Source organism: Diachasmimorpha longicaudata, chromosome 3 (assembly GCF_034640455.1).
Source record: "Diachasmimorpha longicaudata isolate KC_UGA_2023 chromosome 3, iyDiaLong2, whole genome shotgun sequence".
Lineage (NCBI taxonomy): Eukaryota > Metazoa > Arthropoda > Insecta > Hymenoptera > Braconidae > Diachasmimorpha > Diachasmimorpha longicaudata.
Window position 1 is genome coordinate 4,773,823 of NC_087227.1, and position 14,810 is coordinate 4,788,632.

Here is a 14,810-nt window from a genome sequence, read left to right on the forward strand (position 1 = left end):
ACCTCATCTAACCTTCTTTAGACTACTGTTAAAGTATATTTTACAACATTCCTTTCCATTCGTTAATCACTATTAAGTTACGAAAAATTTTAATACCACTGAAATGGAACCTAAATTGTGATTAGTTGCTATCGGCATAAAAAATAATCTTGGAAATTGATCGAAACTATTGGAAATGGGTTATAAAAAATAATAATTCTACAAGTAACTTAAACTATTACCTTTCTTTATTATGGAACTCAGATAATTGTGCTCGGAAGACACATCTGCTAGGTATCGATTCCTTAGAGGAACTAACTAGATCTACAAAGGGAAACAACACCCTGGACCTTCTAGTCACATGCGCTCAAAGCGTCCTAATCATTCCACTTTGTCTACATACTTAAAATCAAGCTTAAATATCATACCTCACACTTCTCATAATTCCAACCCATAAAAATGCCTTTCAATTTAAATATAAACACTCAGAAGAGAATAAGATTGACTTTTATTCTTAATTTATTCCATGAAAAATCCAACAGAAACTATTCCCTTAAAAATTAACGAATACTCTCTATGCTCTTCAAATCCCTCGGCAAAACTGATGGCAAAAACTGAACTCAAGGAGAATAAAGAATATTCTTTTTCCATCCTCATCACGATTTTTTCGTCCTGACATAAACTACCAATCGGAATGAGGAAAAAAACACTTCTACGATACAATCCGTAATGAAAATTGTTGAGTTTTAGGCCGGATCAATGAATGTCCAATCCGAATTCCATAGACATTTTCCCGAGTTCGTCGCCCTTCCTTCCCTCCCCCCCAATCCCGGTCGATCGAAACCCAGGACACACCGGAAATGAGGGAGGAAAAAAGATCGAACGAGGTCCAGAGTGAGAGGTCAGAGGAAGCAAAAAATGGGGATTGATGAAAAACGGAGAAAAAAAAATGTAGAGAACATACCGAAAGAGTAACACAAAAATGGTGGAGAGTTTTCCGATGGAAAAGTGAATGTCGACGAGGTGATCAAAAGGAAAAAAAATACATGTCAGTGGAATCAAAGGAGGAAAATGCTCAACAGTAAAAATATTTGATGAATAAAAACTATAGATGTCTTTTGTTATGGAGTGGCTAGGGGGGAGGCTGAAAAATAACGAGATAGCTGATCATTTTGCTGTCAATTCAACTTCCATTACGTAGATTGAATAATTAAATGCAGATTGGAGAAATAATGCACCGAAACTCGGTTTTATCGACACCAGAGAGACCAAATACATTGTGTTTCTGTTGATGAGACATCTTTGATATTTTTTCGTGAAAGCTCTGCCTGGTTTATCATTTTGGGACTTCGGGAAGATAATCATTTTGATTTGAAGAATATATTGGCAAAACGTCAACTCTCCAGGTTATTTTTTTCTATGTCGATTCGATAGCTGAAGTTCTTTAATCGAGAATATGTTCCAGAATGATGTTGTCATTTGACATGAGGTAGTAGTGCTATTTGTACGGCCCAAGTATTTGTTAAATACTGGGGGTGAAATGAGTATATTGTCAAGTATTTTTGTTCGATGCCGTTTGGTAAAAAACGAGCCAAAACTTGGAAATTTTAACCGCAGAAATGAGTTGACATAGTCCACCGACGTAGAAATAAGTCGATATACTTCATCTTATTGTGTGGTAAGTCCATAAATAGCTCTTTGATTCAGGCAAAATAGACATTGGCTTTCAGGAGGATACATGACGAGTATCATAACTTTTATACAAAAGCTGCGCCGCTTTCAAGAGTGAGTTGAATTCACAAGTGATTTCATTAATTACAAGTGAATAACATTCAATACTCTGAAGTAAATATCTTCAACGGGGCTGATCTGTGATTAGAGCTGACAAATTTCATTCATCAAGATACCATTTTCGTCTTCATCTTCATCTTTGGCACGGCAGATAGTCTGGCACGTGGAGGACAGTGATCTGCTTGGTGCACAAGGTGAGAAATGTCCATCCTGACGATGGGAGCAAGGTAGGTCCAGGAGCCTGGGAGGTCCAGCGTGGAAGCAATGTTGATTCCATCGTGGAATCCTCTATTGATCCAACTTGAGCTGTATATGCTCTTTCCAATCTCAATTCAATCTTGAAACGGGGTGGTGGAAAAAATATTTCCCCGGCGTCGCATTCCATCCCTGTTGCCCTTATCTCTTCGGGGCTGCCACCCCCCCCCTGTTTTTAAATGTATGTACGCAGGAGGGTTCTGTGGCAGACCAACAACGGGGGTCCAGGGGGCACAGCGCCCCTGGTGGGGTCCTAGGCAGACCCCCCCACACAAAACAAAAATTATTAATTTATATAAAAAATGTAATGGATTTTTCAATTCGCCCGTTTTCATCTTATCCTTTTTTGTCGCAAATTTTCATTAGAAATTAAATACTGCTAGTTGTTTGTAGAAATGGTGTTAGTAGAATATAAGAGATTTTAAGGGAGGCTGGGGAGGATGTTAAACAAAGAAGAAACTTTTGTAACATCAAAGAAATAAACAATACAATACAATTCATTTCAAATTAAAATATGTCCGAAATAAATGAAAAAATGGAAAATTGAGATTTATCTTGGAAATATTTTTTTGGAGGTTGGATGTTCATAAATAACGAGGCGAAATGTACCCAATTATATTCTGCTAAAATACTTCAAGGAGTTATCAATGATAATGAATTATTGCAGAGTTATAGAGCGATTGGAAGGATTGATCGAGGATTGTCGATGAAGCCTCGATCGAGGCTACTAATTCCAGCCTGGACACTTAGCCAGTTTTCGAAGTTCATCCAAGCTTGGTTCAACCTTGACAATCTGGGCTCGATCCACCTGGAAAAATTCTTCATTCCATCGTCGATTCACAACTGGGGAGGTGGAGCTGTTGTATCGTGGGCCCATAATCGATAGCCAGATTAATGGTCATCAAATCCTTAGCCGACGAATTGGCCACCATCGCCCCAACAAAATTCGATTGCTCGATATTCATATGTTGGTATCGTTCATCGGTCTCATCATGAGAATCGATACTGGACGGGACCCATTGGCTGACTGGAGATTGGCTTCCATATCAGGCTGAGCAATGGGCGAATCCAGTGATCCTACGCGGGAAAGCGTCTGGTGTGACACCACATCCAAAACTCATTTCGAATCGACCCAAAAATCGATCAAAATGGCGTACTTCACCCACCTACAGTCTAAGCTTGAGGAGGACAGCCATCTGAAGAATCGATTTTTGTTAATATTCTTCAGCCAAAAATCCGTTCCAATAAAATAAAAAAATTGTCTGAACTCCAAAAACAAATGATGATGTTAGTCCATGTTAATTCATCTAAAATCTCGATAAATTTTAATGACTGACAAACATCTACGACAGTTGTGAATAATTCAGACCCTCATATGTGCTCTGTACCGTAATCCTCTCGGTACCCTAGACCACGAGGAGGAAAATAGGCGGAAAACGAAAATTTGCAAAATGTTCCACCGAATATAATTCAACCAACAAATTAACCCATCATCATATTACAAATTGGCGTAGTCCCATCACGAGCCTAATCTGTTGTTTTCCCTTGAAAACTTTGGCTTGCCATGAATTGAAAATATGGATGGAGCAAGAGATAGAGGAGAAATGGAAAATACGTCTGACATTCACGGTGGACATAAAAGTGAATATGCGCTCACAGTGCGACGGTGATGGATGAGACACGGTACAGACGCATGATGGATACAGCAATGAGGAAGGTGGGGCAGAAGGGGGAGATTGGCTGGATGCAGCCGGCGGAAAGAGAGAAAATTGAACCGGTGATGCCGCCAGTAGAATTTCCAATTGTTACCGAAGAATGTGAAACCCAGTTTAACTCTCCGTAATTTCTAAATGAACTAATTAATTCGTAGACTTTAGCGTCACTGGGGATGGAAAAGCAGTCGATGTGGACCAGCGTCTGACATTCCCTGAACTTTCAATACCTGGAAATCCTTAAGGGGTGAGAATGGGACAACGAAATAAAATACGAAGGGAATGCGCTCCCTGTCACTGATAAACTGAGATAAAATTTGGTTGATTTGATTCATAATTTGTCGATTGGTGCAGTGAAACAAAATAATTACCAACTGTTTTGGAGATCTCGAGTAGGAGTCGAACCCACATCGACCGCATTGTCAGTCTATTGCTCTTCCAATTGACCTACCGGGACTCTTCCTTCATTTCCAAAATATTTCTGATCCTTTAAAACTCGTATATCTTAAATATCCACCAGTTGGAACGTAAATTAAAATTTGTTAGTAGTAGCTAGTGTTTACTGAGAGACAAATGTAGTAAAACAGACCAATTTCTTTTTGATTAAACGCTCAAAGTCAGGGGTGAGTGTCCCTACGAAGACCTGGGCCATGCTCTGGGGCATTGTCCTCACTATGATCAACATCGAGAGTTAATGCGTCATGGAGCTGGGATCCTGGGATATTTCCTACCATATGAAGCACTTAAATTTTTCAAATTATTGAAAAATGAATCTATCCAAGTGCTGAGCCAATTAATTTACCGAAATAACATTAAAGTCTGAATCTGTATTAAAAAAAAAACAAAAATGATTTTGGATATAACCAACCTCCACTATTGTAAACCATTTCCAACTATTTTTATTTTTATTTTCATTATATTGTTAACTTGTGCTATTGTAAACAGCTGTATAAACCTGTAGGTTTATGGACGCTTAATTAAATAAAAGATAAAAAATGAAAATTTTTCTTAAATAACACTCATATTTACTAGTGCAAACGGAATAAGTCTTTGATGATATGAAATATCTGGACAGTGAATTACGGGATTAAACCGTATGCTTTAATTATTGATTCTGAGAGAACCCATTTAATTATAAAATTATTTACAGTTACAACACGCATTTGTTCTCGTCAATTACTAAAAAAGCTTCTGTAGTAGCGATAGAGCAGAGGCAACTCAATGTGGATCTCCCAATTATGCTATCCTGAGATAAGCTTTATCGTTTGAAAAAAAATAGACAAGTCTGTTTTTTAATTAAAAACAATTCAATTCTTCTTGAGTTCTTGCATGACTTCGACAAAAAAATTATGAGGCAGTCGGTATCACCTCCCTATCTGCAGGTAATGCGTTTCCTCGGAAAATACACATTGGGAGAAGTTAGATGCGAGGTGAGTGGAAAAGAGGCGCATTGGTACTTTTATCCCAGTAGCACTTGCCTCTGTCCTGCGCGAGTTCGTGTATCGATTCCGGTCCAATGTAGGGAGTATTGGTATCACACTTTTTTTTTTAACCTTATTTTCACTTTGTGGGATTCTCGGGTATTCTACGTTCCTTGAATGTCAAATGACATTCAATACCAACTTATCCTTCTAGCTCTTTTATACTGAACGATTTGGAATTTGTTAAATTCTTGAAAAATTACCAAAACGGTTTCTAATTTGGATGTTCCTTCGTGTGGAGGTAATGTTGGATTTCGAAAATCAATATGTAGTCCGGGCACAGCTAGTCAACTATCTTTCTACCACCAATATATCTCCCATTAATTAGTCGGTGTCCTGTTCCCTCTCTGTCTACCTGAGCACATCCTGAGAGGAAATAGAGTCGAGGAACAGCGAGTTTAGATCCTTCCCAGACGGAACATGAAATCATTTCTATTTGAAAATGTTTTTAGTGAATGACTGGATCATTCATTTAGCTATTTGTGGTAGGATATTCTGGTCTAATCAGGAATCCTTGAGACGACTCTTATCTTCCTAATCCGCTCCAGCTGATCAAAACCGCATAGATCAATCAATATTCAACATTGTGTCCTAATTTCTGTCGATCCTCTCCTATTATCACCGAACTCTTCACAAAATCTACAATCGCTTGTTGAATTTCCCCCAATCTCTATAATTCAACCGAATCTTTTCAGAATTCCATAACTTATGCCTTCATGTTTTTCCCACCCACCTCACACCCCTGAAAAATTCATTCCTAGTAATTGAAAAGTGCTGTTATAATCGATCAGTTTCCAGTTTCTATCCGTAGAAATGAAATAGAGTATAAGAGACCGAGTTGCACCTCAATCGGTGCCAATTTTCTATTGTCGTTGGCAATGCTCCATTTCACGGTAGCTCTGCCATGTCCATCCAATACCAACAAGTTCTCTCACTTTGTTCACTCTGTCGTCACTTCCTGTTTCAGTCTTGACGATATGTCAGTTGATTTAATTCAACTTTTCTCACCTACTCGACGATACGAGGCCGAAACTCCAACGAATCGAATGCACCGAGATTCGTACATAAAGATTGGTAAAAGCAGTATATGTCTCACTCCTTTCCTTCTCCTATCTCTACACCAAATGATGTTTATTCTTTTTTCCCAAAAGGAGACGAGAAAAAAGAAGCAAGAGAACAGTGAAAAATCCCCAGTTTGGCAGTGCTCCATCGGCTACAGACTCTCCAGTCGTCCAATTTTGGTGGCACTGTATTTGTATTTGTTCAAGCACACTCGAGAATCGTTTCACGATTGCATTTAATTTTGATGAATATTATTCTTTAACTTACTGATCATTTAATCCAAATATAAACTTTCATGAGAGTTAGGTATGTGAAAAAAATAATTTTGCTAACCAAATAGTCTTCTGATACGATTTTAAAGTGAATTTTTGAATAGGAAATTTTGGAATTTAATTGTTCGATACAAATGTTATTGGCAAAATTATATTTTTTTCTTAGTACTGTGCTTTGTTAGCCCTTCGAATTTCCCCCTTTCCAACCGTCTGTGACGCAAAATTCACTGAGAGATAAATATAATTTTACCAAATAAATATTCTTTTGACAAGAATGTAGAACAGATTTTCTAATGGAAATTTTGGGCATCTGTTTGTCCAAAACAAATGTGGTTGGCAAAATTATATTTTTCTTTCTCTTTGAATAGTGAGGCTTTTGGTTTCCACAATCACTTTTTTAATAAAAAGAGTTTTTTTGAGCTAAAACGACTAGATCTGCGACTCATCATCGTCCTGTACTCTCTCCTAATAACTAATAAGCCGCTCTAAACGTTTATTAATTGTACTCGGTCTTCATCCGCGAGGAAAACTCGAATATTATATATTCAATTTTCATTTCATGACAAACATAATATGATTCAATCATATCTTTAAGTCTCATTCAATCATGTGGATTCTGTTTCAAACAATTTTTATTCAAAAAACTATCCAACTATTTTGATTTTTCAAATATTCTACCCGTTGTCTCACAGCGGATGGTTTTCAGGTTCGATTCCTAACCGGTGGAGAATGGTAAAATGTAACAATGTTTTCAGTCTTGATCAATTCCCCCATAGCCATCATGGCTCGCACCAATGTAAAAAAACGTTTCATTGAAAACCGTAAACAATTATCCGAATAAAAAAAAATTCTATCTCAAGTTCAAAACAGACAATCTCATAGAGAAAGAGATCATTTGGCAGCTACTTTTGTCAACTATTCACCAGAAAAATTTGAACAAAAACTGTGGAGTGAATAATTTAGATCGCACCACCTTAATGAACTAAATTAAACATTATTTTTGGACAGAGTTTTACGATCGATTTCCGTTATCAATAACACAGCGTACGGTTAGATAAGAAAAATATTTGTGCTTAGTTTTGAAACTTCTACATCATAAATATATTGATAGGATGAATTAATTATTACAAACGAATGGATTTTGGTTATGATTAGGGTTTATTTGACTCCACCCAACGATCATTCGTTAATAGTTAACGAATCTGCATATGCCAAGCCTTGTTTGCCTTGACTATTCTACTCATCATTCAAGTGAGCTGTTCATAAACTATTAACGAAAATCCATTTGTCGATATTCAATTCTACCAGTCGTTAATAATTAACGAATTTTCTTTGGAATAACTAGATTATTCCCCCAGTGTATAGCCTGTCTTCTGCAATATAAAAATGAACTGATATTCTGAATTTCGATTTTAAAATATTCTCGAATGTAAAATATTCTCCAATTTCTAATGTTCATCATCTTCAAAAACCAACATTTTTCCTGGGAATGCAAAAATGTACTACCGTTATAGACGTAATCAAAGTTTTAAAACAAATCCACTTACCAGTGAGTAGCAGCAAAAGCGATGTCAGATCCATTCTACTCTAGTCCAGTATCTATTTTAATTCAACGCATCCTCGAAAGTTCTCCTGAAACATGCGAATAGCAGTTCACATTACAATACTGAGAACAATTCCAATACAAATCGATACAGATAACATCAAAGGGTATTTCTCAATAAAAGTCAAGTGAGATCAGTCTTGCGTAAAATTAAACAGCGAAATCAGGAAAATGTATGTAGCTTCCACTAGTTCCAGACAGAGTCAAGTGTACATGGACAAAGGAAAAGGGTAAATGGAAAAAAAACCAAATAATGAATCAACTGAATGAATAGTTCATTTGATGAACAGACTGTGTGCCCATGTACTCTTCCAAATAGCCTCATTACCGCTGCATATTATATCGTGAAGATATACAACAGTTATTTCCATCATTATGGAGTTCTTATTCGAATCGTGACTTCTTTTCTTGATAAAGTCGACAGCGTTTCATCGCAGGAAGAAAAGAAACAGTAGAAATTACTGTACCGTTTGATAATGTTGTTGTAGTTTGTTGGTTCGGAGAAAGTTATCGTAACGTTTGAAAAATCTGTCTATTGTTTAGAAATAGTTATCCCGGAACTATTAACCAGCTTTAAGGTAATTTTTTTCAATCAGTCAAGTAACTTTTACTAAAATCCACCAAATTTCCTGGGCGGCACCATAATTTACCCCGAATGGCCAAACAGAAGAAGATTATCAGATGGCACGGTAATTTCTCCGGAATTTTTCTTTCCCTCCACGATTTTAGTTATTTATCCTGTTTGGGCGGGAAAGAATCTATTCAATCAAGAAGATACTGCAAAGACCACATGTGGAGAGGAAAATTTGATAAAAATTACTCGAGGAAGTTTGTTGGTCCTGGAGCGAGCGAATTATCATCCAAAGAAAAATTATCAATTGATCCTGAATTTTTACATATTATAAACAAAGTTCAGCGTAATTGTTTAGAATTTTCCTATAATGCTATGTGAAAATTCAAGTTCTTTGGTATTTTTTCTTCGAATGACAGTTCTCCGTTGATGACTACAAGAGTAATTGTCTTATCAAAAACATAAAAAATGAAGGAATATCGGTAATAATTCCGTAACATTAACAAGCAAAAATATAATAAAATGAAAAACCCCCTTTTTCTAAACTAAAATAAAATGCGATAAATAATCACGATCAAAAGTCAGAAATCCCTGAAATAAAGCAAAACCGATTGCAAAAATCCCCACTTCCTGTCATAAAAATTCTAGAATCGAGAATTAATTCTTTAGAATTTTTTTCGTCATAAATTTCCCCTAAATCCAAAAATAAAAAAAAACATTCTATCAAAAACGGTTGGAGTGATGTAGATGGAATTATCTGAAACCTGGTGACGTTAAAGCACCTGCATCATAATGCATTAAACACGACACAGTGATAAATAAGTGAGGAGAACGCGGATGATAGTCGCGAACGAGGGGAAACCCAAAGAATTCATCGCGCCCGTAAAGGGGCGAGAGGATGGGGGGATGGAAGGGTGGAGTATGGAAGCGGGTGAAGTAAAAGCGTTTTGTTGTACGAGTGCGTGGAAAATATAGTGGCAGGGACACCCGGAAACACGCTGATGGCCATTTTTCAACTGAAAACGGAAATCCGCTTCCGGTTTCGCGGCTACCACTGTCTCGAAATACAAACAAAAATGGCGAACTAAATGTGAAGAGGGATGGGAGTCAACGCTTTTGGATCTTTCAATGTTGGGTCAGATTTTTAGAGTTTTCACTACAACTTTTTTTCGATGCCATGTTTTTTTCTGTGAATAGGTTGGAGAAGCCAGTGAGAGCGATAAAAGTCAACGTGAAAACTTACGCCTCTGACGAAAATTCGGGAAGTTGGGTTGAAAATTTCTTGGCATCGTTTCGCGTAATGCCTGAGATAACACCAGACTAGTTTATTTTTCGAATAGACGCAGGAATCTTCCTATTTTCCATTTAAAACTATGGGCTGATACGGGGACCTAGTTGTAATAATTGTTGTAAACTTTTTTTGATGTTTTTGAGAAAATGGAAGTTGATAAATTTTTTTTTTATACGACGCAAGGATAACGGAGTCCTTGCGGCGATATGGGATTTCAATTGAGATTTTTCTCGCATTTATTCCTTATTTACGACACACTAACACATTCCACCCACTGGAGAACTAATTTTCATCGAACATTTCCTTATTCCATCCACTCCATCAGTCGATTCCATAATACCAATATGCAATAACATTCAGAGAGTCGACGAGTCTTCCAAAACATATAATTCTTCATAAACAATATTGCCTATTGTATTGAAAGATTATTTTTGAATATTTCAGCAAGGCCATTCTACATAATTTTCAATGAAGGAAATTAAGGAATGTGAAAAACGACCAATTACAATGCTCCATTCAAAAGCAAAAAAGACATTGAGAATCAGGAATATCGTACGCCCAAATAAATCCTATCGTACCAAGAGCCTATACTTTTTAATTCGACATTAATTATCCGACAAGAGCCTGATCAACTGCCTTCATTACAATTAAAATTCCAAATTTCGCATGGACTCCGGAATTTGAAGAGAACATCGAGATCCGATTCAGCTCAAGTTAACGTTGATCCCCGTTGTGATCAGTTCAGTCTGTTCACATCCGACGTCGTCTCAGATCTCCACCCCAGGGTGGAGAAGGCAAATGAAATTCCACCATTTGAATCGGCCTTTTGGAAATTTTCTCTAACAATACAGTGAGAAGCAGCTGGTCTTTTTTATCTGGAAAAAGGTAGAAAGGGAGATACCATTAGTGTATTTTGCTCAGTTGCCAAACCGTCTCTCTCCATTCCCTTGTGTGTATAACCGTAACTCTGGTTCTTATCAGATCATGAATAAAAGGTCAGGATGAAGCAGTCAAAGGGATATAAAAAAGTTGGCTATAAGGCATTGCTTTTCTTCAAACTTTTTTCTCATTCAAATCAAATTCCTCGGGAATTTTATAATTCGAATTTACCCTCCGGTAGTGATAGAAATATTTTGGACACCAGCTTGAACAACAATTCACCCGTTATAAACTTCTCAGGGAATAACGGAAACATTCAGGTTGTTTATGATCTAAACATCCACGAGCTGTTTAGATCAAAATAGACACGCGGCCCAACCCCATAGACAAAAGGGCCTTGTCTTTGGGGCAAACCTCTCACCCTGGACGCATCGACTGCGAGACACTCTCGAACGGTCTCTGGAGCAAACCACATCAGATTAACAACATTGCTAGGATTATATCGAGTCGTTGATTAGAATAACATGTGAAAAACTGAATAAAGATCGAGACCTGGAATTAAATAGATAGTAAATATCTGAAATTAAATAGATAATATAGACCTGAAATTAAATAGATATTTATTATCTAGATAGATATTTACTATCTATTTAATTTCAGGTAACAATACATTAAGAGAAAAACAATTTTGCCAATATTTATTTGGCACAGAGAATTGCTATAAGAATATTTAGTTGACAAAATTATATTTTCTCTCAGTGCAGGGAAAGAAATTTTGGATAGAAAGTAGACCTCCAGAGAGCAAAATGGGGATTGAAATGACAACCAACCACTTTTTAGATCGAATTTTTTTGGAAAAATGAGATTTGGTATTGGATTATCAACAGGGATTATCTAAATAATATCAAAACGATTTGACTATGAACTTTAATTCTTTATTTATCGCACGCAGAAGGTATATCTTCCTCTTCTGATGTCTCCAGAGCAACTGCCGCTTAGCGATCAAAATTTTCACACTCTGGACCCAAATGACAAAAGCCCCTTGTTTATTCATTCCTTTTTGTTCCCTCTCTGCTTCCGTTTATTAAAACTATTCTAAACATTTCGGTACTGTTCTGAGAAAACTATAAATACTGACATGGACTAAACACAACTATGGAAAGACGATTAATTTTTGTCCACACATACCAAACACTCTCAATCCTTAGGAGGTTAATTTTTTAAATAAAATTAACGTTCGTCCCTCGTGTTGTCCCCTGGAGGTCTAATGTTTACTTAAATTTTTTTTTCGTGTCTAGGACTGATGTAACTCTTGCTTCAGGGTAATCAAGATACTTCTCTGTATCTTAATTAAAACTTAACTAAAACACTTCGGGATATTTTATTTCAATTGACAACTGGAAAATGTTTGCTACTGTTTGTGGACCCTTTGATTTGGAGAAATAATTTTTTTTTATTTTTCCGCACCAGCACAAAAGAAAAGCGATGGCTTTTGAATTGAAATAAGAAAGTATATCAAACGAATCCAACATCCAACTGCAAGAAACCATCGAATCACACAAAGCTCTCTCTCACAATATATTGAAAAAGACGCTGGCATATTCAATTCAAACATACATTATTGGTTCCATCATCTTCACGCTTTTTCCCTCTCAATGCTCGGTCTTTTTTTCCTCCTATTTCAGAATCACGGATCGATGTGGAATAGGATATTTTCACCGTGAAGCACTACAATCGTACAACGAAAGAGGGTCCGAGAAAAGGCAAAGGTGAAAAATAAGAAATATGTATGACTGAGAGAAAAATTTCATGGTGCGAGGCTTAACTGGTGGGAGGAAGTGATGTGGCAGGAATTGATGCGAAAGAAGATTTAGAGTCACTACGTCTAGTCAAGTCGTAGGTGAGAGATATAAAAAAAGTACGACTTCGAATTGGAGGAAAGACGAGACGAATGGGGGGGAATGAGAATTGATCCGAGTACTTTGGAAGAGGAGCTCTGTACTCTGACACCATCTGTGTGATGGGATACCTCCATGGCGTCCCTCTTCCTGGACATAAACACGATAATTAAGAACCTGTAATCGATTTTTATCTTCTGTGAAGGAAATAGACAATTTAATTGAATGTAAATGCAAATGTAAATGTGTAGATGTAAACGAGTTTATATTGGATAATTAAATATCGTTGATCACCTTAAGGTGCCACAGCAGTTTTATTCAACGAAAATATTTGTTTGTTCGATTGTAGAAAATTGGAAGATTATTGCTATTTTATATTTGTCAATATACACTAAGAGAAAAATATGGTAAATTCTATGTAATATATTTTGTCAGATTTATGTTATTTCATGTAAACAATAGGTTTTCAGTGACTCATCATTTTAAGTTGCTACTGGTTTCACGAAATTAAAAAAAAATCGTGCCCAATTGTCTAAATAGTTCGTAAACCCAAAACCCATCGAAATGAGCGTGAACTTCGTGCACTTCCATTCTCAACAATTTGTACTTGAAAAACTCTCGAACCGGTCATTTTTGAAAAATCGCGATCCGTGACGATCTATTCAAATACGTGAACAATTATCCAAATAAATGGTCCAGTCTATTAAATTTTTATACAAATATCTTCTTCGTTATTAAACTAAATTAGTCCTTTGCCGAGCACTTCAACTACCTCAGCTCAATTCCTTGAAAATGTTTCTGAAGAACAAAAACGACTACCTAAAGTGTAACTGCGAATCTAATTTTGTTGAAAAAGAAACTGATGAGAGTGATAAGGAATTTGAAAATTTCCAACATTTCTCAAATATTTTATGAATTAGTCTTTCAAGAATCCACCACTTCTGTTGAATGATGAACTCCAACTTGCGAGTTCACAAATGAACTTGACTTCTCAACAGATAAAGTAAGAGGTGAAAATCAGGGAAACTTATTCTTTCCAAAGTTTGTCTAAAGGACACGGTTCGCAGCCTAACGTCACGTACTGAATGAAATAAATTATTCGGATTATTATCGCCCAGGTACGAAACTACAAAAGATGAAAACATTTTATGAATTCAATGGCAGCCGAAGTAGACCAAAGTGGGAGTCAGGAAAAAAATCCTGTGATTTAAAAATTTATTAACTCAATTTATCCGAATTTATCCCGAAGTTCATTGAAAATATTCAAGAGCATTCAAAAAGGGATTGGGTTTTTTTTCAATCCTCGTACTACAATTTTTGCACAACATTTCTCTCCTTTTGTCACTCCAGACTATTTTGGGCCTGAATTTCAGGTCCATCGGTGCATTACTTTTTTAGAAACCGCCATTTCTTCGAAAATCTAATTGAAACTTGTTAAACCCTTCCTCAATTCTCGGCTGTCCAATATAAGCTACAACATCTATGTGCATGTTCGGTACTTGCTGAAGCTGTAGAACTGCTGAATTGGTTTCATTCGAAAACTTACTACCAATGAAATTGAAAGAGAAAAAGGATGGAAAATACTAATAACGTGAAAGTAACGGTTCCCATATGGTTTCTGCTGAATAAAGTTCTACCCTTCTTATTGTATTATCTAGATATATATAAATATGCGTTGCACAAAAATTCCAACCTATTCAAAATACAGTGAAAAAGGTCAAATATTACAGAGGAAAAAATTTAGTAAAACGAAACGATTTTCCTTTGACGCAACCACTCGATCTTATTCAATAGTGGCAACGGAATAATTCATTAGTGTAACGAGATATACCAGCACTTTTAGACGACTGTGTAATTAAACTGTATATTGAGCAAACAAATGAGTGAATCAAAAAAAAAATTTTTTGCATAACGACAAAGAAATATTTTTCAGAAAGAAATGAGTTATTTTTCATTTTTAAGGGGTTTGTGGTATTTTAAGGCAATAAATTTTATGAAATGGCTAACAATAAATTG

At 36.3% G+C, this 14,810-nt stretch overlaps 1 protein-coding gene across 6 annotated transcripts in view; it reads right to left on the reverse strand.

Annotated features, from left to right (window-relative positions):
* Dscam3 (Down syndrome cell adhesion molecule 3) overlaps positions 1-14,810 on the reverse strand; it is a 140,323-nt gene that overhangs the window by 61,256 nt on the left and 64,257 nt on the right. For all 6 annotated transcript variants that reach the window (XM_064117210.1, XM_064117208.1, XM_064117211.1 and 3 more), the window contains one exon: positions 8,100-8,184. In XM_064117210.1, coding sequence (XP_063973280.1) covers positions 8,100-8,133 — 34 coding nt within the window. In that variant the 5' untranslated portion in view covers positions 8,134-8,184. The remainder of the gene's footprint in view (positions 1-8,099; positions 8,185-14,810) is intronic.